At 47.1% G+C, this 23,267-nt stretch overlaps 1 protein-coding gene and 1 pseudogene across 7 annotated transcripts in view; both read right to left on the reverse strand.

Annotated features, from left to right (window-relative positions):
- PXYLP1 (2-phosphoxylose phosphatase 1) overlaps positions 1–23,267 on the reverse strand; it is a 62,197-nt gene that overhangs the window by 14,016 nt on the left and 24,914 nt on the right. For 4 of the 7 annotated variants that reach the window (XM_039462012.2, XM_074405830.1, XM_074405831.1 and 1 more), the window contains 3 exons: positions 19,421–19,552; positions 988–1,146; positions 61–187 (listed from right to left, as the gene is read on the reverse strand). In XM_039462012.2, coding sequence (XP_039317946.1) covers positions 61–187; positions 988–1,146; positions 19,421–19,499 — 365 coding nt within the window. In that variant the 5' untranslated portion in view covers positions 19,500–19,552. Of the gene's footprint in view, positions 1–60; positions 188–987; positions 1,147–15,044; positions 19,391–19,420; positions 19,553–19,900; positions 19,969–23,267 lie in introns of those variants that run through there. The other 3 variants (XM_074405832.1, XM_010330423.2, XM_074405833.1) reach the window with 3 other exon arrangements.
- LOC120360853 (large ribosomal subunit protein uL24-like) lies at positions 22,730–23,166 on the reverse strand (annotated as a pseudogene).

The raw sequence follows: 23,267 nt of genomic DNA on the forward strand, positions 1-23,267 counted from the left end.
CTCCATCCTACAGGATCTAACAGATACTTGGAACTGACTTTTAGAAAAAGTGCAATTTACCTGTTAGCCACCAGAGTGCAGTCAATTTCTGGCCGCTTTGTTTTGGGAATGACATACAGTGGGTACCTGTCTCCGTGGCGAATGAACACATGCACTGAGACCAGCTTAAAATGATGCGGGGCATGACCTGTGAGACAGAGAGAAGCACATTGTCTGGTTATCACCCAATAGGTGTCAATCCTTTTGGAAGGGGGCCAAGGGGGTAACCTGGCTATGCTTGTGCTGGGAATCTGAGCAGGAGGCAGCAGGGGCCACTGAATAGTCTTACCAGGCGGGACAGAGGAACGTGAGTAGGCTGGCTATGTCCCAGGCCTCCTGGAAACAACGGGAGGCCAGGGAAATACAGGCATGACTACTAATGTGGCCTCACTCACACACACAGACCAGGGAGAGATCCACGGAAATACTAGAAACAACGACTTCTCCTTTAAATCTTTCGCGAGACAAGAGAGGGCATAAAGACATCAATAAGGATTCAACACTATGCTCGGATACGTTTTTAGAAAAGCAAACCTTGTAGAAATTGCCTCACTTCTGTGGTATGGTGCCAGCAGGACATCCTGTGGACATCCTAAGTCCCAAGAGGCTTCCCTGAAAAGCAGAGTGTCTCAATGCGCTGCGCTAGGCCTGCCAAGGCCACCTTTCTACCTTGCTGCCTTCTCACTAGAGATCATGGTCATGCCAAACATTTGTGGTGGGCTGATCGTGAGCCACGTGGTGTGTTCAGAGCAGTTACTGAATCCTCCCCAGTCCCAGGCATTAAGTCCTGCGAGTTACTCCCATTTTTCAGATGAGAATGCAGGGACCCAGGAACTCATTCAAGGGCACAGCCTGGTGGCAACTGCAGGCCTTGGGTCCTGGCCATCTCTGCAATGCTGCAACCAGTCCCCAAAGGGGTGTCTGTCCTGGCGGCACAGCCAGGCCTACCTTCCATGCTGCGTTCGGCCACGCTGGGGATGTTGCAGTACAGAAGGGCTTCATAAACGGGGTCTGTCACAGGGGGCTCCGTCGCAGGCTCAGGCAGGATTCTCTTTCGACTCTTGCTACTCACTCCATTCTTAGCTGCCGACACCGGGATCAGGTGGACTGAAATGAAGCAAGGCAGGTCCTGATGCATGGTTGCTGGGGATGCCAGGCCAGCTGCATGGCCCAGCGTGGGGCTGGATTTCACTTTGAGGAGCTGCTTTTGCACTGAGAATCAGGGTATGCTTCCGTGGGGCAGCTTCCCATTCGAGAAGTGCTTCCTGAGCCCTACTGTGTCCTGCCGCTTCCTCACTGCCCCTACCCTCTCCTCACCATCTACTCAACACCAAGGGGGCCTCCCAGACAAAGGGGCCTCACTCGGCATTTCGAGGAAGAACTCACATACTAACTTCTTAGGACCTGATTACCTCTTCCTAATGCCCTTTAATTCTAGGGACAGCAATAGGAGGAAAACCATCATTCCTCTTGGAGGACCTGCTAGGTGCCAGATGTGGGTGTCTGACCTGATCCATCTATCATCATCTGCTTTATGCTTTGTAGGCCTTCAGAGTCACTCACTTAACCCATGAGAGCACTTTACAGAAAAAAGCCAAGGACCAAGGCCGTGTGTGCTGGTTGAAAGCCTGTCTCATGCTCACTCCTTGACTTCAGCTTCCCTACCACTGTCTTCGGGGTGTCATGTGTGGGTCCTGCAATCTGTGTGCTTGTCCATCTAGCACCCTCATTCCATTAGTGAGCTGATCCTTCCCCACCATGTGTGGTCAGGATGGACTGTCAATCACAGCATCCTTGCCCCCTGGCAAGGGTGGACACGTGACCAGAGTCAGTAAGGATAGTAATGGGGCAGGCAGACTCCCTTTCTTTGAGAGAGGTGATGTATAGACACTAGAAGAGGTGCTCTTTTTCTTTTGGATGCTGAGCTGTGGGGGCTGCCCACATGTCTATCCCCCATGGACAGCTTCTGTCTCAGTGGTCCCTCATCTCTCCATGCCTAGGGAATGTCCTTGCAGCATCACACATTCTCTAGAACTCCCTATACAGTAATTGTCCTACTTTCAGCATCCAGACATTGAGGGAAATACATGAAAATAAGTGTACTTGTAGATCTATTTAACTTCTAAAAGGTTTATTAATCACCATAATATCTATATATACACACCAACAATAGTTAAAACAGGGACCGACCGCCAGTCTAAATCAATGTAAATTCCCTAATTACTTCTACAAATTCTTCTACATAAATATTTAAAACTTCCCTTTGGCAAACAGATGCCATAAACAAAGATAAAAGATAAGCAACACATTGAGAGAAAAATATTTGCAGCTAACCTAACAGACAAATGATTAATATTCAAAGTACATAAGAGCCCCTACACCTGAAAAATCATTACAGGATATGAACAGACTAATCACAGAAAAATAAATACCAATGGCCAATAAACACATGAAGGGATGCTTAAGTTTATTTATAATTAAATATAAAACAACCATATGATATTTTTCATAAGGAAATATGAATCAAACAGTGGGATATATTAATAATTTTTCCTCATCAAACTGGTAAATCATGTCTTAAAGATAACACTCACTATTGCCAAGGGTGTGAGAAACCTGACGCTTCCAAGCATTGCAGGTCAGGGTGGAAATTGGCACCTTTCAGGAGTGTTTGGCAAGAGCCATCAACACTGTGCATGTGCACTACCCCTGATCTCATTATTCTATGCCTTGGAATCCATTCTACATGTATAAAGATAGCAATGCCCACACACAAAAATGTCTGGCCAAAGAGATTTCCTGCAGTGCTGTTTGTAATAACAAAACAGGGAAATAACCTAAATATCCATCTCTAGCAGAACAGACTGTTATGTCCGTACTGCTGATTGTTCTACCCCTTCTTAAAAAGAAGGGAAAAGAATCAAAGATAAATTAAGTGAAGTAAATAAACCAAGCCACTCAATACTGATACAATCCTCTTTGTCTAAAGAAAAAAAAACCTATAAACGTATAACTATACAGGCATTTGCTGATTATGTAATACATAGAAAAAATGTCTCTAAGGTTACCCATCGTAACACAGCAGTGGTTTCCCCTGGGGAAGGATGGAATGGGGCGTCAAGAAGCATTTTCACTTGTTTGATATATTCGCACACACATACACGGCCATGAGTTGCTTAACAATGGGGATGCACTGAGAAATGGTCCTCAGGCAATTCTGTCACAGTGTAAAGATCACAAAGCGCACGTACACAAACCTGGGTGGTAGAGCTTACGACACGCCCAGGCTACATGGGACAGCCTGCTGCTCCTAGGCTACAAACCTGAACAGCGTGTTACCGCGCTGAATATTGTAGGCAGTTGTAACACAATGGTAAGTACTTGTGTATCTAAACATATCTCAACATAGAGTACAGTAAAAATACAGTATAATAGGGCACCATTGTCATATGTGTGTTGTGGTTGATGGAAGTCATGTAGTGCATGACTGTATATTTATGGTAAGCACATATTAATGTATTCTGTATGTGTAGAAATATATATTTCTATATTTTTATCTTGGCCAGGTGTGTTTTTCTTTTTTACATATTTTCCTTCATCACTTTTGTTACCAAAACAACAATCATAGAGCTACAGAACTGGTGATTCGCCCACCCAGCATCAGAGCTTGGTTGCTCCTAGGGCCGCTTTCTTTCCAGTAGCTGGAAGGTGCTAGGATGGTTAACACACAGCCCAGGTGTTCAGAGAGAATTCACGACAGGGGTATTAGCACAACAGCGTAGCAATATAGAAAAGTGCTAAGGCCATCTCTTAGTGACCTGGCCCTTCTGGCTGGTGGCACCCCTCAGTCTTTGACTCTGTTCTTTTATGAAATCTGCTAAGTCCTGGCCCCTTGGCCATTCCTGTGGCACACTCCTCTGGAGTCTGGGCCAGGAAGAGGAGCAGTTAAGGAGACAGGGTAATATGAGTGACACAGAAATGGAGGGGCACAGGTGAGGGCCATGAGTGTCCTAGAGTGCCTAGAGTTTGCTAGTTCATCTGTAAGCATCCAGGGGGAGGCTTGCTGTGGCTGCCACTTGGGAACCATGGTGGCTGGGTGCAAATGACTCACCCATGACCCAAAGAAGCAGTGGTTTGAAAACCACAGACAAAGATCAGAATAAGACTTTTCATCTAGAAAGATTTTATCTGCTGTTTCCTCTGGCATCCGGGCCCGTCAACCTTATCCACTAGTTCAGATCGTCCTGTACTATTTGTTCCTCCCTGAGTCTCTAGCACATAGCATCAATCCACAAGGCGCCCTCCCAATACTAGGCATTCAAACAGGTCCTGATGCATGGAAGCTGTGAGAAGTCTCCCCAGCTCCAACTTGACCTCCAACCCCAAGTTGATTCTCACTGTTCTGAGCTGCTCTGAGCCACCCCACCGCACAGGATGTTTCTCACCCCTGCTCCTCTGTTTGCTTGCAACTCTACCCTCACTCTCTGCTCCCCAAATTCGGCCAACACTGTAATTGATACTAGGGGTCACCTCCTCCAGGAAGCCCACCCCGAATCCCCAGACAGTTCCCATATGCCCCTTCTGTGAGCCTACTCAGTACCTACTGCCATCATCACACCACAGTACATGCAAAGCAGAATCCCAGTTTGTCACCTTGCCATCCCAAGGGCTGGGGCTGTGCCTCTTTCACATTTATATCCCCTGCTGACTGACAGAAGACAGGTCATCCAAAAATACCTGCTGAACTGAGCCAGACACCGCGCTCCATGCTTTTGATGAAATATCTCATTGACTCCTCATGTGGAGCGCTGAGGGTTACCAAATCAGTCTGCGGTGAGAGGCATCCAAGACAGACCTCCCAGAGGAGACACCCATCTGGGTCTGAAAGGCTGACGCAGCTGGCTACATGGAGGGGAAGAGGGGAAGAGCAGAGCGGAACCTGTGAAGCACAGCCAAACACGGCAGATGAGAGTCAGCAAGCTGGCTCAGGACATGTCCTGGGTCTTGTAAGGCCTGGTCAGGTTGACCTCAGCAGGGCTGATGGGCAGAGCTGCACTCTGGGAGGAAGGTTGGGAATGGGCCTGGAGGAGCGGACCCCAGGCTGCAGGCTGCCTCTGCCCTGGTGCTGTGCTTCTCACCGCATCAGCTCTTGAGGCTTGCCCTGATCATCTAGTTGAAAAGAGCTGAGAGACAGACTCAGGGGCTGGGGGCAGACACAGCTCCAGGACACTGCTCATCTCAGCAGGCTTTGTCCAGGCACCCCCAGTGCCTGAAGACAATCCGAAATGCTGCTGACCCCAAGCAGATGATAGCAGCTCAGATGTCACAGGGCAAGAGAAAGAGGCTGTGGGGGCAACAGAATGAATAATGGGCAGATAAATAGATGGAAGGATAATGAGTTTCATTATGTAGGTGGGAAACCCCATGAATCTAAATGAGTGCCCTGGGGCCAGTGTGCCACCAGAACCAACCTGAATAACAGGATATGAGATATCTTTTATTGATAATTAACTCTGTACCAACGGGCATGCAATATCTCTGTGGTGTGATTACTGAGTTGGAGGACAAATTTCCGTAAGCCACCTCTGGAAATGAGCCTCTCATTTATGGTGGCTTTCTCTGCTCATCTCATCTACCATCACTTTCATCCTGTTCACACAGCTATAACCCTCACGTGTAAAAATTGAATTGAATTTTTTCAATTTCAAAGAAATGGCAGAGAACATGACCTCTAGAGCATCTCCTTGGGACCTCTCAAAAGCAACCAACAAACTTGTTAGAATCATGAGTAAAACAACCAGATGCTATCCCATGCAGGCTCCCTCCCCTCCACCCTTCCCGTCCCCGTCTCCCAAATGCACAGTGATGACTCCGTGTGCATTACTAGCAAACATTCCCATAGCTATGGCTAGGATGCAAGCCAAACTGACCCTCTTTCTGCTTTTCCCAGCTTTGGATCTCAACCTAGGAAGAGTAACCATCAGTCAGACAGTAGACCTTAGGCAGAGGCAGGTCAAGGGAGTTAGCCAAGGTCCCACAGCCTGTAAGCCCAGGCCTGCTCACCCCTTAAGCTCAGTATTTATGCATTTTCCATCCAGCCATCCAACATTCATGGAGCACTTGCTGGGGATTCTTCAAGGAATAAGACAGACAAGGTCTCTGCCCTCATTGGGTTTACAATCTAGTTGTGGGGAACAGCTAAACATTAAATAAGAAAAGGGGAGGAGAGAGCACATGGATCATAGGGAGAAAACAGCCTTCTCAGTCATGGGGCCCCCTGCACTCCCTGGTTGCTGGCTGGGGGGTACCGGTATGGAAATGATGCAGTGAAGATGTGGATATAAAGGAAATATTGGGAAGTTACCAAACGTGGTTAAGACTGAGGGTCAACTTGATTGGATTAAAGAATACAAAGTATTGATCTTGGGTGTGTCTGTGAGGGTGTTGCCCAAGTAGACTAACATTTGAGTCAGTGGGCTGGGAAAGGCAGACCCACCCTTAATCTGGGTGGGCACAATCTGATCAGTTGCCAGGGTGGCTAGAATAAGAAGTAGGCAGAAAAATGTGGAGAGAGACTGGCTTAGCCTCCCAGCCTGTGTCGTTCTCCCACACTGGATGCGTCCCGCCCTTAAACACCGGACTCCAAGTTCTTCAGCTTTGGTACTCGGACTGGCTCTCCTTGCTCCTCAGCCTGCAGACAGCCTATTGTGGGACCTTGTAATCAGGTGAGTTAATATTCAATAAACTCCCCTTTATATGTTTATCTATTCCATTAGTTCTGTCCCTCTAGAGTGTCCTGACTAACACACCAGGAGTGGTCAATAACAGCCTTAAGCAAAACAGGACCTAATCAACTAGACTTGGCTTAGCAGCCAACACTAGAAACTTTTCTGGAGAGAGATGTTTCATCTAATGATGATTTGCACATTTTAAGTTTCGTTTATTCCATTGATGGTCCCCATGGAATAGAAAAAAGGAGAGAAAAGTCCAGGGTCGGAGTCAGATCACAACAGCACAGGTTTCTAGGCTGTAAGCCCCTGCCTGGCCTTTGAACCTCAGGCCACCTTAGTTATCCCTGAAACTCAACAACCCATAGGGGCAGCAGATAAAGTTACAGCTGAGCATTTGCTGCCAGCTCATTATCTGGGAGTTACTTTGACTTGCACAAGGACACACCAGTTTCTTTCCCTGAGGTTGCCAAGCCAACAGTCCTGATCTCCAGGTCTCCTCCCTATACCAAGGCCCTGGAATAGGGCTGAGGACAGGAATCTACCTGCGTACGTGGCCTTCTTCTTGCCTTAGGAAATTGCTGTATGCAAGCACCTCACAGGTACCTTGGAACTGACTTTAATGGAGCACAGTGAAGGGCCCATCCCTGGATCAGCTCATTTCTCCCTACCTCATTCTGCGGAGACAGACCCATCCTCCTTTGGGAGCAGCTTCCCTTCTCATGCCAACCCCATGGCCCAGTAGAGGCTGTCACGTTGCTCCTCCAGGACCCTGTCCCTGCCTTGCTAACTAGCTCAGGGATGGGGACCTGACTCTAGGCAGCTGTGCCAATAAGCGTCCCTTCCACGAAAGACAGGCTGTCCCACGTGGAAGACACTTTTGTAGTGGGAGTCAGGTGGCTTCCAAACCCCTCCTTCCCACCATCCCCCTGCTTGTGTGATTTGGCTTTCAGCCTTCTTCTGGTTACACAGACACCTGGCAGATTACAGTTGGGTGTCAGGGATCCAGAGCTTCCCAGTAAATGTGAGCACGATGAGGCTGAAGTGTTGGCTCAGCTCTGTCTCCATGCTCTGGGCTCAGCTGCCACATAAGTCACCCCACTGACTATACCAGCAAGGAACCTCTTGGAGCCAAGGTCCAGCTCCATCATCTATTTTCTACCTTCCTAGCTCCAGGGTGTGTCTTCAACACTGGGCTCCAGGGTGTGACCTCAACACTGGGCCAGTCACTTCCTTAGGGGACTATAGTCACTTCCTCCTTGGAACTCCACTGAAGTCTGTCCTCAGTTGCCCCTGCTGCCATGGTTCTGAATGCTGGGAAGTAGCCTGGGGCTAGGGACTGCAAATGAGCTACCCTATTAGAAGGATGTGAGTTCATGTCCTGGCTCTGTTATGTTCTAGCTGTGTGACTGGGGGCAAGTATCTCTGCCTCTCTGTGCCTCATTTCCTTCATCTGTCAAATGAAGGTGATGATACCTACAGATCAGGGTGACAGTGACGATGATGATGATATACCACCTGTGAATGGATTCTGGTAAGGGATCAAGAAATGCTATTTTCAATTTTTAAAAAGTGAGCAGGACATGGTGGCGCACGCCTATAGTTCCAGGTACTCGGGAGACTGAGGCAGGAGGATTGCTTGAGCCCAGGAGTTCAGAGCTGTAGTGAGCCCTGATCACACCACTGCATTCCAGCCTGGCTGACAGAATGAGACCCTGTCTTATAAATGAATGAATGAATGAATGAATGGTGTTTTCTATACCTATCCCCTGGATGTGATTATTCCTGCAGGCTCTTAAAAAGCACTCCCTTCAACTTGGGATCTGGAAGGGATATTGAACCTCTGTGTCCTCCCCTTCACAAAAGCACAACCAGCCAATCTCCTTTCCCCTCTTGGCCACCCCAATTTTAACAGCTTTTCTGACTCCCTTAAATACATTCAGCTTATCCAAGATAGCGCCTCCTCATAGGCTAAACACCCCGAGTCCTGCCACCTAATTTCTCCAATTTCCTCCCCCGAATAATCCAAAAGACCCTTGAATTCTCTCTCCTTCACAGGTCTGCCAAGGAATAATGATTTGGTCTGTGATTCCCACAATTCCCTTAGCACTCATCAACCCACTAAATTATCTTAAATGCCCACCCTGTCTCTACTCTGTACTGAATTTTAAAAGTGCATTGTAACTGTCAAATGAAAACCAGAACCACAACGAAGAGCCCACACTTGTTATCTGCCTCTCATCATCTGCATTTAAAGGCTGGAGTGGGAATCATGTTATACAGGTGAAATGGGAAAAGTCAAGCCCACATTTGTAGACTTTGAGACACTTGGTTTTACACAAACAAGACTGATCAAACAGTTGAATCTGCTTTTCCCATTTTGATCTATCCACTTCGAGCCACAATACGTGGCTTTCTTGTTTTTCTCATTCTTGATGTTGCCTCATGGTGAACCACATTAGGTCAGAATTTATTAAGTACTTCTGATATGCCTGGTAGCATTCAGGGAGCTGGAGAACTCCAGCAGAGTTTGGGGCTGGGCATATCCTATCAGGATGGAGCTCTGCTCCCTGGGCTGTTTGCAAGCTCTATCTCCTCCCTGCCTGACCCCTTCCACTGACATTTGCCTCTGAAACCTAAGTCCACCTACTGCTCGGGCTAAGCTTGAACTCCAGTTGCAGCCTCTCAGAGGGGTCAGGAAATGCCACACTCTTCTGGGAGCTGCTGGTAACTGGTCTTACCTTAACAGGGCCATTGGATTAGATCAGGCGTCCCCAAACTTTTACACAGGGGGCCAGTTCACTGTCCCTCAGACCGTTGGAGGGCCTCCACATACTGTGCTCCTCTCACGGACCACCAATGAAAGAGGTGCCCCTTCCTGAAGTGCGGCAGGGGGCCAGATAAATGGCCTCAGGGGGCCGCATGCGGCCCGCGGGCCGTAGTTTGGGGACACCTGGATTAGATGATGCAAACACCAGACTCCAAAGCAAGACAGAAACTAGACATAAGAGATGTCCATGCCTCCAAAAAGAACCATGAAAAGAACCTGTCTCCTTAACCTTCTTGGGTCAGGAAGGTTATGATCCTCATCTTTGAGAATCTGATAAAAACTACTGATCCTCATCCCTGAAAGAGTACCTCAAACAGTCTTTTCAATTTGACTTCTGGGCGTTTATAAGACCCCTGAAACTCCATGGGACAACGGAGAAGTCCATGGGTTCGGGCTGAGAACAGGTTGTCAATTTCAACGCTCAAGAAGAGATGAACACATTTTCTTTTTTCAAAATGAAAAGGGATCTTTAGATTTCATATAAACATGAGTTCATCCTAAAATAGTCATTCAACACTAAAGTATAAAAAGAAAAGGATTTATCACCCATAAATCCTACTACCCAGAGAACTCTACAAGGAATATTTCGGTGTATTTGAGTAGCTGTGCGCCCTGCCAGAAGCTACGCATGTGCTTCTGTCCCTGCTCTGGTGGGAATGCTGACGGACTGTCACTCAGGCCCAAGGACATTGTTCTCTCTCCCCAAGAGGAGCAAGTAAGTTTCCTGTGTCTCAAAGGTCTGTGCCCCACTGAGGCCACCAAACCAGCAAGGTGTCCTTGAAGGTGGGTGGGTCATCTGCCTTCTGTGTAAAGGCTCAAAAGAGACATCTGGCTATATCCTTGGGGAGGCACCTCAAGGAAAGAATGTGGCCCAGGGTGGGGCCTGCACTCTCAGGCATCTGGACATCCCACAAGAGCTGCCCTACCCTCTGGTGGATACCTAGGGTTGGTGGGGAGGGGCAGACCCCTGGCCAGTGGAGTCCAGCCCCTCAGATGACATGGGGAAAAGAGAAGGGCAAAGAGAGGCAAGAGGTGATGCTGAAGCTCCAGCCAGATAAATCCTAAAGAGGCGTCATGCATCCCAGCCACCTCTCCATCCCCTCCCACCCGAGCTGACCCCTGAACTGTGGCTCTGAGGCACAGAGCACATCTGCAGTCTGTGTGGCACCCACACTGGCAGGAGAGCAGGACGGTGGGGAGGGCAGGATGGTGGGGAGGGCAGGATGGTGAGTCAGTCGCAAAGCTCTCTCCCAGGTGCCCACCTTATTTCACCCTCATGGACAGGATGCAGATTCTGCCCTTGGCAGCCTCTTTTAGATCAGCCTCTTTCTTCCCTCTCACAAGGTGGGGCTGCTAGTATATGACAGGGCTCTGCCTCTGATCAGCACTTCAAGGTGGACTTCCTCCTTTTAAATGTCATCAGCATGGGGCCAGAGCCCTGTTGCCAAGACAACAGGGAGTGAGTGGGGCCTGCGCTGGGCAGCTTGGCTCCTCGGGCACACACTCTGCTTGTGAGGCTCCAGCTGGCCTCACGCTCTCCCTGCAGTGGATACAGCCGTGAATCCTGCAGCTTTCTATTCCGTTCATCTCTTCAGTGGGTCTTGGAGATCTACAGGCACTCTCCTGAATTCACTGAATACTTTTACTGATGCTTTCTATTTAGTATTGGCTCCTACTGACTCAAGACACACACAAACGCAAGACACACACACGCGTGCACGCACACACACACACACACATGCACACTTTCTCTCTCCCCGCCACCCATAAAGGTACCATATTTTTTTTAGTTTAATATATTATGCACAGCCTTCCAAGTCAACAGAGACAGGTCTATGTGATCACAAGGTAATGGAGAAGTTGCTGTTGTACACGTCAGTTGCCTTCTCCTTTGTTTCTTATTATAAATGGTGAGGCAGTAAACATCTTTAAACAGATATCTCTATCACCTCATCTAATCATTGGCTAGAACTTTTTTTTTTTTTTTTTTTTTTTTTTTTTTTTTTTTTTGAGACGGAGTTTCGCTCTTGTTACCCAGGCTGGAGTGCAATGGCACGATCTCGGCTCAACGCAACCTCCGCCTCCCGGGTTCAGGCAATTCTCCTGCCTCAGCCTCCTGAGTAGCTGGGATTACAGGCACGCACCACCATGCCCAGTTGATTTTTTTGTATTTTTAGTAGAGACGGGGTTTCACCATGTTGACCAGGATGGTCTCGATGTCTTGACCTTGTGATCCGCCCGCCTCGGCCTCCCAAAGTGCTGGGATTACAGGCTTGAGCCACCGCGCCCGGCCGGCTAGAACTTCTTTAAGATTAGTAACTAAGAAGTAAGAAGGGAGGGAGGAAAGGAAAGAGAAAAGGAAGGAAGGAGGGAAGAATGGAGGGAGGAAGGGAAGGAGAGAAGGAGGTCCTTATCTAGTTACACCCTGAAAGAAAACTAGAAATGACCCACAGACATAAATGTGTCCATACTCAGCTTGCAGAAGAATCTGCTACATGACACTCTCACCTCCCACTTCCAATGCATCTACAACACGAGTTTAAGAAACTGTGACAATAGCTAATTTGTCAGATGTAATTTTGTCACTCATCTATGGCAGTTCTTTTTTCACCCGCAGATATTTAACTTTATGTGGCAGCTGGACGTAAAGCATTCTGAGAATGAGCAAATTAAAACTCTTAGAAATCAAACAGAAAGTAAAATCTTTAAGAAAAGGACCAAAATTAATAAAAAATACAAAATTGAAAACTTTGGTCACAATGATGAGATGGTGATATGACAGAATTCTTAGGTTAAAAATGTAAACCTTGATTTTCAGTTTCTCACACTTTTTGTCTCCAGCTCAACAAAATAAAAGCCCAGGAGGAAGCGCATTGGGACTTTTAGAATAGAGGACACAATGTGTTAGACTCTGGGCATCCTAAGGGCTTGCATATCCCCAAACCCTTTCCATGAAGCACACTAAGATTTCATGAATCTCCGGATTCAAACATACCATTCTATGGCTTTTCTCCATTGAACCTACACAGGACAAAGAGCAGGGGTGGCCACATCTCCTGGCTGCGTGGCAGGACCTGGCTTCCTCACGGCTGAGCAGCTCACTTTCCACTACTTTCATCCACATGTGTGCCTCAGCAGAATCACTATTACCATGTACTACAGACCTCAGGGGTCCCTGCAGAGTTGAAACCACAAATGCTGATGGCCGTCTACAAGAGTGAGCAGGACTGAGGACACGAGCGTCTGAGCCACGGAGGAAGGTGTCGCAGCACCCTAGTACCTGAGGGCTAGTCGCTTACCTACTCAGAGGCCGTTCTATGTCAATGTACACACTGTTCTATCAAGCATTGTTATTTTCTTTCTTAGCAGGTATCAGACCGGAAGTAGCACAGAAAAAGGGAGGGGAGACAGGAGATCAGGGTCAGAGGAAACATGATAGCTCTGCAGGTAGGGGAGTTCCCAGGGAATCTATAGAAAACACATGCATGCTCTTGCCCCCGCCCCTGCTCTCTCTCACACACAGCTGGCTAAGCGGGGCCTCCTCAGCTGCCCACCTGAGAACTTCTAACCCGGGCTTCCAGACCGCTCCTGTCTTGAGGCCCCCCGCCCTTCCCGGCTGTTGCTGTTCTGTCTCCTTCGTGGCCCCTCTTCCTCTGTCTGCCCAGATTTTCCTCTCTGGCTCTCTCCTCTGTCTGCACCACAGGGCACAAATTCAGGAGCTGACAGGGACTAGGCAGGTGGGCGCTGTGGCGACCAGGAGAGCACACCCCCCCCCCCTGCCCAGGGAGGCAGCCCTGACTCAGCTGCCCGGCTCCTGCTAGCGGTCTCTGCAATGCACTATGGGCCAGGTTGCTGGAGAGTCAGGTTTTTCAAAGAGGGGCTAGAAGTTTATGTGAAATTGCCTAGTTTTAAAACATTGGTAAATAAATTTAAAAATCTAAAAACGGGTTGGGCCAAACAAAACAAGTTCACAGGCTGTTGGCCTGGAGCAGCTTCCACATGCTCCAAGGAGCCCTGGTCCTCTGGAAACCAGGGTTGCACCAGAGGGAATACAAAGTCCCCAAATGGTGGCTTCTGACAGGGTCTTCCATAGGTCTCAGACCCTGAGGTCCACTCTTGGGCAGGACACTGCATCCACGGGGCCTGCTGGGTACCTCCAGTGACATCCATGCCCTTCAATGACTCCTCCCAGCCTGGTCTCCTTCCTGCTCTGCCCCCACCTGTCCTGCTACCTGGGCCCGGTCGCACTTCCCTTCTTGCTCGGAGCACTTTCCTGTGGCCTCTCTCTTCGGACCCAGGGAGCCACCAACCCTGCATGGTTGACCTCCCAGTCTGTGTTGTAAGAATTTACTTCCATCTTTGGCAGACTTATCCCAGAAGGAGATGAGACAGTTATGTGAATGAAGGCATGCATGAAAAGTATCTACTGAACTACCCAAGCTGGACTCCTGGGTGCTGTGACAGAGTCCCCCATTCCGCATCATCCTGGCTCCATGACACCACCCAATTAGTTATAGAGTCCCACAGCACTAGCATGACGTCTCTTGGCTTTGCTTCTTCCTTTCAGGGTCAATGCCTTCATCGGGGCCACCCTCAGCTTATTACTAGATGAGCGCAACAGTCTCTGAGGTGCCTCCCAGCATCACCTTTTCACCAGCCTCTGGAGTGCTTAGATTTTGTGTGCATTAGACTCACCCAGAGAGCTTGTTAAAGATGGAGATTTCTGGATTCCACTATTGCCAAGATTCTGATTCTATAAGGAAGGGCACAAAATGTGCTTTTTTTGGTTTGAGAACACGAATTTTGACAAGCTTCCCAGGTGATTCTGATGAACGTGCTTTGGAAAACACCGTGCTGGACTGCAGTCTTTCCAAGACAGAAATCTGACGGTGTCTTCCCTGCTTCAGCGGCTCCTCACAGCCTTCAGGATATAGTGCAGTGATAGGAGGTAGGTCCCAGACTTCATTCCAATTTCAAAGCTACCTACAGGTGACTCACCTGGGCCTGCTCTCTCTCACTCTTCCTTTGCACATTTGGCCAGGAGCACTTGTACTCAGCTGCCTCCTTGACCACTCGTGCCTTCCTTAAAGGATGAATTCAGATGCCATCTCTTTTAGGGGGGGGTCTTCCCTGACTCCAAGCTGGATTGGGTTCCTGTGCTCTAGTCTCTCATACTACCCTTCCATAAACAATCTCGAATTTATTTGATTTAACAAACATATACGTAGTGATTACTAGGTGCCAGGTACTGTTCCAGGTGTTTTATAAATATTAGCTTGCTGAATCCTTTGGCAACCCTATGAAATGGGAACTATCATTGTCCCATCTGGCACAGAGTGGGTAAATAAGTTTCCTGAGGTCACACGTGGCAGGACAGGGATTCAATCCAGGCATGCTGGCTCTAGAGCCCACGTTCTTCCCGACCCCACTGTGCTGCTGTCTCTCACCTTTCCTAGCACACAGCATCCGGTATTCCAGGGTGTCTACTTGTGATTCTTCTCCACTGGACAGACAGCTCCCTGGGGCCCTTGAGGGATTAAACTCTCAGCCCGGGGCCTAACACACAGTGGAAACTAAAGCACAGTCGTTAAAGAACAAAATATCACATACTCATGGCACTGGATCAATAAGAAAAGATAACATTCAGAAAGCCTCAGAGTTTAATGAGACTTTAAATGGGATCAGACTCAATGACCTGTCCAATACGCTGCTCTTCAAAGAGCAGCCCTCCACAGCTTGCAGACTCCACTGATGGATAGCACACTATCCATTCCACCTCTGCATGGCACTGATTTTCAGGAAGTTCTACCATATGCTTAACTGAAATGTCTCTCCATGTTCACCTCCTCTTGCAGAGAGGGCCCTTCCGAAAATGACAACAACCCTTACTCATTTTTGCAGGTTAGCCCTCCACTTTTCCTCTGTTTCCACGGGGAATCTGAATCCCCAGTTCACCCTCAGCATTGCCTCTGAACCTGCTTTGGCCAGTCGGGGGCTTGCCCAAGAGGAAAACCCCAGATATGGGTGCCATGTACTCAGTATAAATTAACCCCATCATGGCCAATGCACTTTGCTTAAAAACAAATACATGTGTGATATATTTCAAAAGCTTTCCCCATCAAGTGGCTGAAGTAACATAAGCTCTGGCAACTTCCAGAACACCAGGAGCCCTGGTTTCTGACGATGGTACACTATGATGAAACTCCACTGGATTGCTTAAAAGGTTTATGTCGGCTCTGCTGCCATGAGTCAAGGGTTTTCCCATAGCATCTCTGTTCTCACATCAAGCTTGCAAAGCAGCAATAATTAACTCTATTTTACAGAATAAGGAAGAGGACACACGATAGCTTAGCAGGGAAGCTGACATTCAAACTACGACTCTAGAGCCTGCGAGCTCCTGTCACGCTGCCATTTTGGAAATGCTGGTCGGAACATGGAGAAATGAGCATAAAATCAGCATTAGGGAAAAGCAGGGGCCAAGGAGGGGAGTGAGTGGTTACAAATGAGCACAAAAAGCAGAAACATAACTCATGAGTCCTAAGTCTTCACATCCTGACAGTCTTTCCTTGTTGCACTAAAGGAGTCTTTTAATTTGAAGTTATTTTCCACTTGTATGTATTTTAACTGCAATAACTAAAAATCTCTCTGTCTTGCCTGTTCCCTTCTACAATTCAAACATCAGGAAATTCAGAATGTCTCACCTACTAAACACAAAACACTAAGGACTTGAAAACATAAATGGAATTATTTTTATTAAAGACTATTACCATATACCAAGACACTAGCAGCATTTAAGATGAACATATTTTGAGAAGCTATAAACAGTATCTTAATCTCTTCTGTATTCCTTACTACTTCCACCCCCACAGTGCAGAAAAATGTCAAACACACATAAGCACTTAATAAATATATGTGGGTTCACGACATACTTTCTGTATTCAGAGGAAGATCCTTATTTAAGCAATCCGATTTTTGAATTGTAACCTGGGCCATTTCTTTTTCACATTCAAAACATCAGAAAAAAAAAACTATGAACAAGACCAAATAAAAGATATGATCATTTCAGACAACAAAGCCTTACTCTTAAGGCATGAGAAAACCAAGTTATACTTGGTTGCCTCAAATATGTTACTTTAAATAATCATATGGGCTAATTTGGTCTTCAAAAATAAGTAAAAAGAAATGGTAAAGAACAAAAGTCCATGTATTTTAGGATAAGAATAAGAACATAAGTGTTATGTAAGCGTAAATCTGTGCGTTATGAATTAGTGCCGTTTCTTACAGCATAATAATAAGCAACCAATAAAGCAATTAAATAAATGGAGCAATTAAACTCCATTTCTACAGAAATGGGGAAATCTCAAAGTTACACTTTACCTAGGAGAAGAAGAGCAGTAAGAACGTCCATATCTTAATATCCTTCCAATCTCCAACAAGGTATCCAAGAAGAAAGAGCTCAGACCCAGCCAGGCTAATTTACCCTGCAAAATTTCCCTTAAAAAAGTATGGCTGAAAATTGGCTTTCCTAAAACAGAAGGTACTTTCAGAAGAGTTATATAAGCAAAACACACAGGCCAATTCAGTGACGTGGAAAGCAGCTCATGCAAGAGAAGTGCCACAAACACAAGTAACACACATTCGTGTCTCAGAACCTGTCGCCTCTCAAAATAAAATCAGGGCTGAGCGTAACATCCTACCTCTCCAACCAAAGGATGGAAAAGTTTTAATGAAAAGTTACAACAATTAAACTACTGAAAACCTTACCACACTTTTTGGAAAGGATTCCTATTTTACAGCTCATTTGCCATCTGGAATATTTTTAAGCTTCTCATGCCCACCTTCTTTTGACCTCTTTTCCAATTCTGGAAGGATGAGTATTTTCAGATCTCTTTACTATTAGAAATAGCCTGTCATATGCACCAGATGTGTGCACAGGAATATGTCACAATTGGAAGTGGATCAAGGAAATTTCCTCAAAGCCTCTTCTCTTCAAACCACCCCCTCCTAGAGCCAAACCTTCCCCATGCTCCTCTGTACACTCACAACATCCCACTCACCCAGCCACCTGCCCGGCTTTCCATCACTCAAACTGCAACAGAAACGCCACCTCCTCACACAGCTGTCCTGGATGGTGTGGGTGCCAACTGCTTGTCTCCCACCCATCAGGGTGAAGTGGTTAAATGGAGAGAAGGCAGGTGACAGCAACAACACAATTCCTGGCATTGCATAGATGTTTTCTCAGCTTCGAATACACAGCAACAGAAGGAAAGAAAATTAGGGTCTATCTGCTTTTAGAGCAGGCATGGTAGATTCATGCATTCAGCACATTTACGAAATATTACCATGTGCTGGGCAGTGACAGAGAGAAACAGGATGTGGTCCTTGCTCTCAGTGAGCAGACAATCTGGTAGAAGGAAAAGACACAAGAAAATTATAATACTGCATGGTTGGTGAAAGGAGGGGCCCAGGAGTGGCAGTTCACACCTTGTAATATCAGAACTTTGGAAGGCCGACATTCTTACTACTCTTCTTCTAAGTAGACTTCGACTTTGGAATTTCCCCATTTCTGTAGAAATGGAGTTTAATTGCTCCATTATTTAATTGCTTTATTGGTTGCTTATTATTGTGCTGTAAAAAATGTCACTAATCCGTAATGCACAGAGTTATGCTTATCTAACACTTATGTTCTCACTTGAGCACAGGAGTTCGAGACCAGGCTGGACAACAAGGTGAAACCCTGTCGCTACAAAAATATGAAACATTAGCTAAGTGTGGTGGTGCATGCCTCCAGTCCCAGCTGCCCAGGAAGCTGAGGAGGGAGGATGACCTAAACTCGGGAAGTCGAGTGCAATGAGCTGTGCTCACGCTACTGCATTCTAGCCTGGGCAACGGAGTAAGACCCTATTTCAAAAAGAAAACAAAGGGGAGGGGGTGCAGAAGGAAGGAAGCGGAGGAAGGGAAATAGGTTCATGGATTCAGGGCATCCTGATGTATATAAAAGCAGCACCAAACCCTTAAGGGTTCGTGGAAGGACCCTGGAGGAGAAGAGGCAAGAGCCGAAAGGGAAAGGAGAGGGAGTGAGGAAGAGAACACTCTTGGCAAAGGAGCACCAGGATCTGAGCACAGAAGAAACAGAGATGCACCACAGGAGGGGAAGGCCTCCCAGAAGACGATGGGCCACCACTGGGGGGTTGCCACTAAGGAGGTCCTGGGACTAGATGTGTGTCTGAACACAGCCACTCTTGGGGAAGCTGTGGTGTGCACAGAATTGGGGCCTGGCCTGAGCCTAGGAATCTCAGCAGAGTACGCCGCATGCTGAGGCCCATGGCCTGGCTTTCTCAGAGTGCTCCTGCCTTGTCACAGGGGATTTCCAGTGCAGCCCCTGCTGCCCAGGGGGGCGAGTTTGATACTGGTGACCTAACCTCCCCACCCTCCCCCAAACAACTCCAGCCCCGTGGCTGACTGAAAGCTAAACAGACGCCCAACTTTCAAGGACCCAACCAGAGGGCCAAACAGCTCTGCTCTGTGTGGCTCAGCATAAGAAGTCAAGCAGGGCCACTCAGTGTCTGCATATGGGGAATCTGAACAAATATTTGGGAATAACCAGCGCAGTTTGGGAGTTCATGCAAAAGTCAGAAAAGCACACAGAACACTGCTCCGTGGTTTAGGATCCCTCCTTGCAACTGGCTACCATGAATGCCAAAAACAGAAAGACTTCGTTGTCTTCAACCTCATTGTTCATTTATAAAACAAGGCTTCGGGGCCTCCTTGCTTCCTACGAAGTCCCTACCCTCCCACGACCTGCGGTGCCCGGCTTACTCACAGAACTGCAGGCTGAGGCTCACAAAGGCCAGCAGCGCAGCCAGGGCCAGCAGCAGCAAGAAGCGGTTGCGGAAAAGCATTATTAATTCTTCTATTTTCTCTTCATGGTTTCACCTCAAATCGGGAACATGTCCTGTGAATAAAGCAGAGGTGATAAACGAAGGGTTTAGAGGTGGAAAACCAAGTTTGTCAATTGAAAATAATCTGATTAGCCCAGTCCCCTGGCAGGGAAGCATGCATCTCTAGCTGGGAACAACAGCATGCTCTATGGTTAGTCTTTGCCCCCAAATAAGCCCAAGTGAGAATGCTCCCTTCCAATTAGTAAGAGGAAACCAGTTCATGAATGCTTTGTTTATCTGACATCAAGAAGGACTGAGATATTTTATAGACATGACCTTCCCAAGGAAAAATGCAAAGGATGTTTATTGAGAATGTACAATGTGTCAGACGGACAATGACGGAAATTTTCATGTCGACTCACCTCGCTGTGACCTTTAACCTTTAAATCTTCAAAGTTTTTTTGATGGGCATTTGGCTGAAATGACCTTGGTCTTCTTTAATTATAACTGTTAATCTGAACACTAGTCCTTGCAACATGTCCCACAGCAGTGCTCTGAGGGGTGGCTTAGCTGTGGAAAAGGATTGACTAGCTGCATCTGCTCATCCAGACCTCCCTTCATCCCGGACCACTGAGCCTATTTCAGCTGGCTTAGTGGTCCAGGGGTCTTTTGGAAGCCTCGTCCTGCCTATTCAAAATTCCTCTAACCACATTAAAAGTGTGCAAAAGGATTTTTTAAAAAGGCTGAATAAGGTCCTAAATGTCTCCTCTGTGAAAAAAAAAAAAAAAAAAAAGAATGACTACTATAACTTTTACCCTATCCATTTTAGAAGTCAAATTTATTTCCTGGTTCTCTTTGGGATTTTAAAGAGAACTTGAAAACCATAATCTCTTTAGAAAAGGTTCTTAAACTACAGTTAGATTGTGACAGTAATTTCAAACTTGAATCTTTCCTCCATTTAAATATAATCTCCTTCAGAGACCAGACAGACAAAATCAGATAAAAGCTCTTCTGCTAATGTGTGAGAGCTGTGTGACTGTGACTATCACTGAATATAGCCATTGAGCTGTACACCTGGGGTGAATCCTATCTCAATAAGCTATACTATGAAAAGCATGTCTTTTGGGAATGAAGCAGAAGCCAGGCTCCCAGAGCCCCCTGCCTCCCACCTCCTCCCCAAGGGCCCAGCAGGTGAGTTTGAAAACCCACTTGTTTAAAGGACCTGTCAGACTTTCTACCAAAAGAGAACACTTGCTAACAGACTGATGAAAATACACTTGCACCTTACAATTGAGCTTGTTTGTCTAGCAACCAGCACCTCTGTTAACAAACAGATCCCAATTTCATTTTATTTATTTACTTTGTGGTTTTATAACTCTGTTTGGCATATTTGACAATCAGCAGTTAGTTCTCTTCCACATTGATTAGATTTTTGAATGTGGTAACAGGTACATAGGTAACCAAATACAGAGCTTGTGTGTTAAATCTTAATCCTCATTACGTTTCCTGGACAGCCGCACATGGTGGTATGGGACGCGTCTTAGTCCTCTGGCCCACATAGCTTTGTTGAACCTGGTATCGGCAATGCGCACATCTGGAGTCCCCCTCTCCTTCAATCTCTCTGAGTGCTGGAGGGGCACACTTCTTGAAGCCTGCTCCGTGAATATGCTTGTGAATACTGGTGGTGTATTTTCAGGTCACCATCTTGTTAATGATGGAATGGCCCTTCTTCTCACCACCCTTCTTCATGGGAGCCCTTCTCCGAGACCCAAGTTGGAAAGGAAGAGCTGGGGGGAAACGCTTCTGTCCCATGAGTCACTATCCCTGAGCAAGAGTCAGTGCCCCCATGCCCAAGCTCAGTACTGCCTGTACACGTGTTCTCCTGCTCTTCCCTCCCTCTGAAGCTCTGGCTCAAATCTTATCTTCAGACCTCTCACTCTGGGCCTGGGAAGCCACTATGCCACCCTTGGGGAATCACCCACCCCCGGGCTCTGATGCCGTGTGGCGTCTTTTGTGTCATCACCTCAGAGGCCGACCTGCCTGCTGGTTGCTCTGCTTTTGCTTGTGGGAGGTGAGGGCCTTGTTTCTGCTGCTGGGTCAGGTCTTATTCCTCAACCACTTCCTGCTTCCAAGCTCTTAATGGATTTCCCCCTCCCTGACTGGCAGGAGAGGCCACTGGAACAGCTAAGTATGTATGGTCTTACTTGATACTACCTTTCTTTTCCTTCTTTCCCTTTCCCTCTTTCCCTCTTTCTCTCTCTTTCTTTCTTTCTTTTTTTTGAGAGTTTCGCTGTTGTAGCCCAGGCTGGAGTGCAGTGGCACAATCTTGGCTTACTACAACCACTGCCTCCTGGGTTCAAGTGGTTCTCCTATCTCAGCCTTCTTAGTAACTGGGATTACAGGTAACCCCCACCACGCCAGGCTAATTTTTGTATTTTTAGTAGAGATGGGGTTTTCACCATGTTGGCCAGGCTGGTCTCGAACTCCTGACCTCAGGTGATCTGCTCACCTTGGCCTCCCAAAGTGTTGGGATTACAGGCGTGAGCCACTGCCCCGGCCGACACTGCCTTTTCATACGGGATTTGCCACGGCATTATTTAGAGTTGTCTTCAGGCAGTCAGGCGGGCATTCAGTGGCAACAATGGTTACTTGCTAAATTAAGTCTCCGTTTTACAGCATGGTAAATTTGTTGCAGTAACAGCCCCCAATTTTCTCATGCCCTTGGCATCCATGGGCTTACCCAGGCTTTTCCAATACTGACTTTTGGCTTGGCCAAGGAATTTGCCTTGGCCAATGGGACAATAGCAAATGTGTTGCAAGGAGGGACCTGAAAGGTACTTACACACTAGGGCTTGTCTTCCTTTGCTACCTTTGCAACATTGAGACGACGATGTGAAGACCCTAGGCCAGACTGCTGGGGGATGAGAGACCACATGAAGCCAAGGTCAGCAGTCCCTGCTGAGGCTCCCTTCACACAACCAGCTTGCCGTGGCCACACCTGTGAATGAAGCCATCCCAGCCCACCCTGCTCCAGCCATGCCACCAGCAGATGGATATCAGTGGCCTGTACAGACTAAAAGAACTGTATGGCCAGTCCCCAGAATCATAAGCAAATATAGCGGTTGCTGTTTGAAGCCAGTAAGTTTTAAGCGCTTGATACAAAGCAAAAGCTAACTGATATAATAAGGAGGAAATGGGTATTTTTTTTTTCTTGTTTCAAGTTTTAATCAAAGCTTGTATACAAGATTACTTTATTTCTGCATCTTCTCAATCGTTTCTTCCTTGTATTTGCCCTTTTCCTTTCCTACTTGGCGAGGTTTGGCTTTCCGTTCAAGGATCTTTTTGCGGTCTTTGTCCAGTTTTAGCCTAGTGATAACCACCTTGCTGGGTGAACGCCTACATGGACAGTTGCGCCATTAGCCTTTTCCCGCTGCACCCGTTCAGCGTAGATTACGTATTTCTTCCTGTAAACCTGGACTACTTTGCCAAACTGCTGACCTTTATAGTGTCCTCGTACAACCTGAACTTCGTCATCCTTTCAGATGGGCATGGATCACACGTTGTACTTCTGTCTCAGCTCTTTGGAAAGAGGGGAAGACATAATCTTCCTGCGAATGTGGGAAGGTGCATTGAAATGCCTTTTGCGATTCTTGCTTCGGTCGGAAGTCACAAAGGGATTGAACTTCATTTTGGCAGCTCCCGCTTAGTTGATGGCCGCAAAAGGGAAGAGCAGGAAATGGATATTCTAAGCCAGGATCTAGATCTCAATCTCCTCATCTATAGGCACGA

This window comes from Saimiri boliviensis, chromosome 9 (assembly GCF_048565385.1).
Source record: "Saimiri boliviensis isolate mSaiBol1 chromosome 9, mSaiBol1.pri, whole genome shotgun sequence".
NCBI lineage: Eukaryota > Metazoa > Chordata > Mammalia > Primates > Cebidae > Saimiri > Saimiri boliviensis.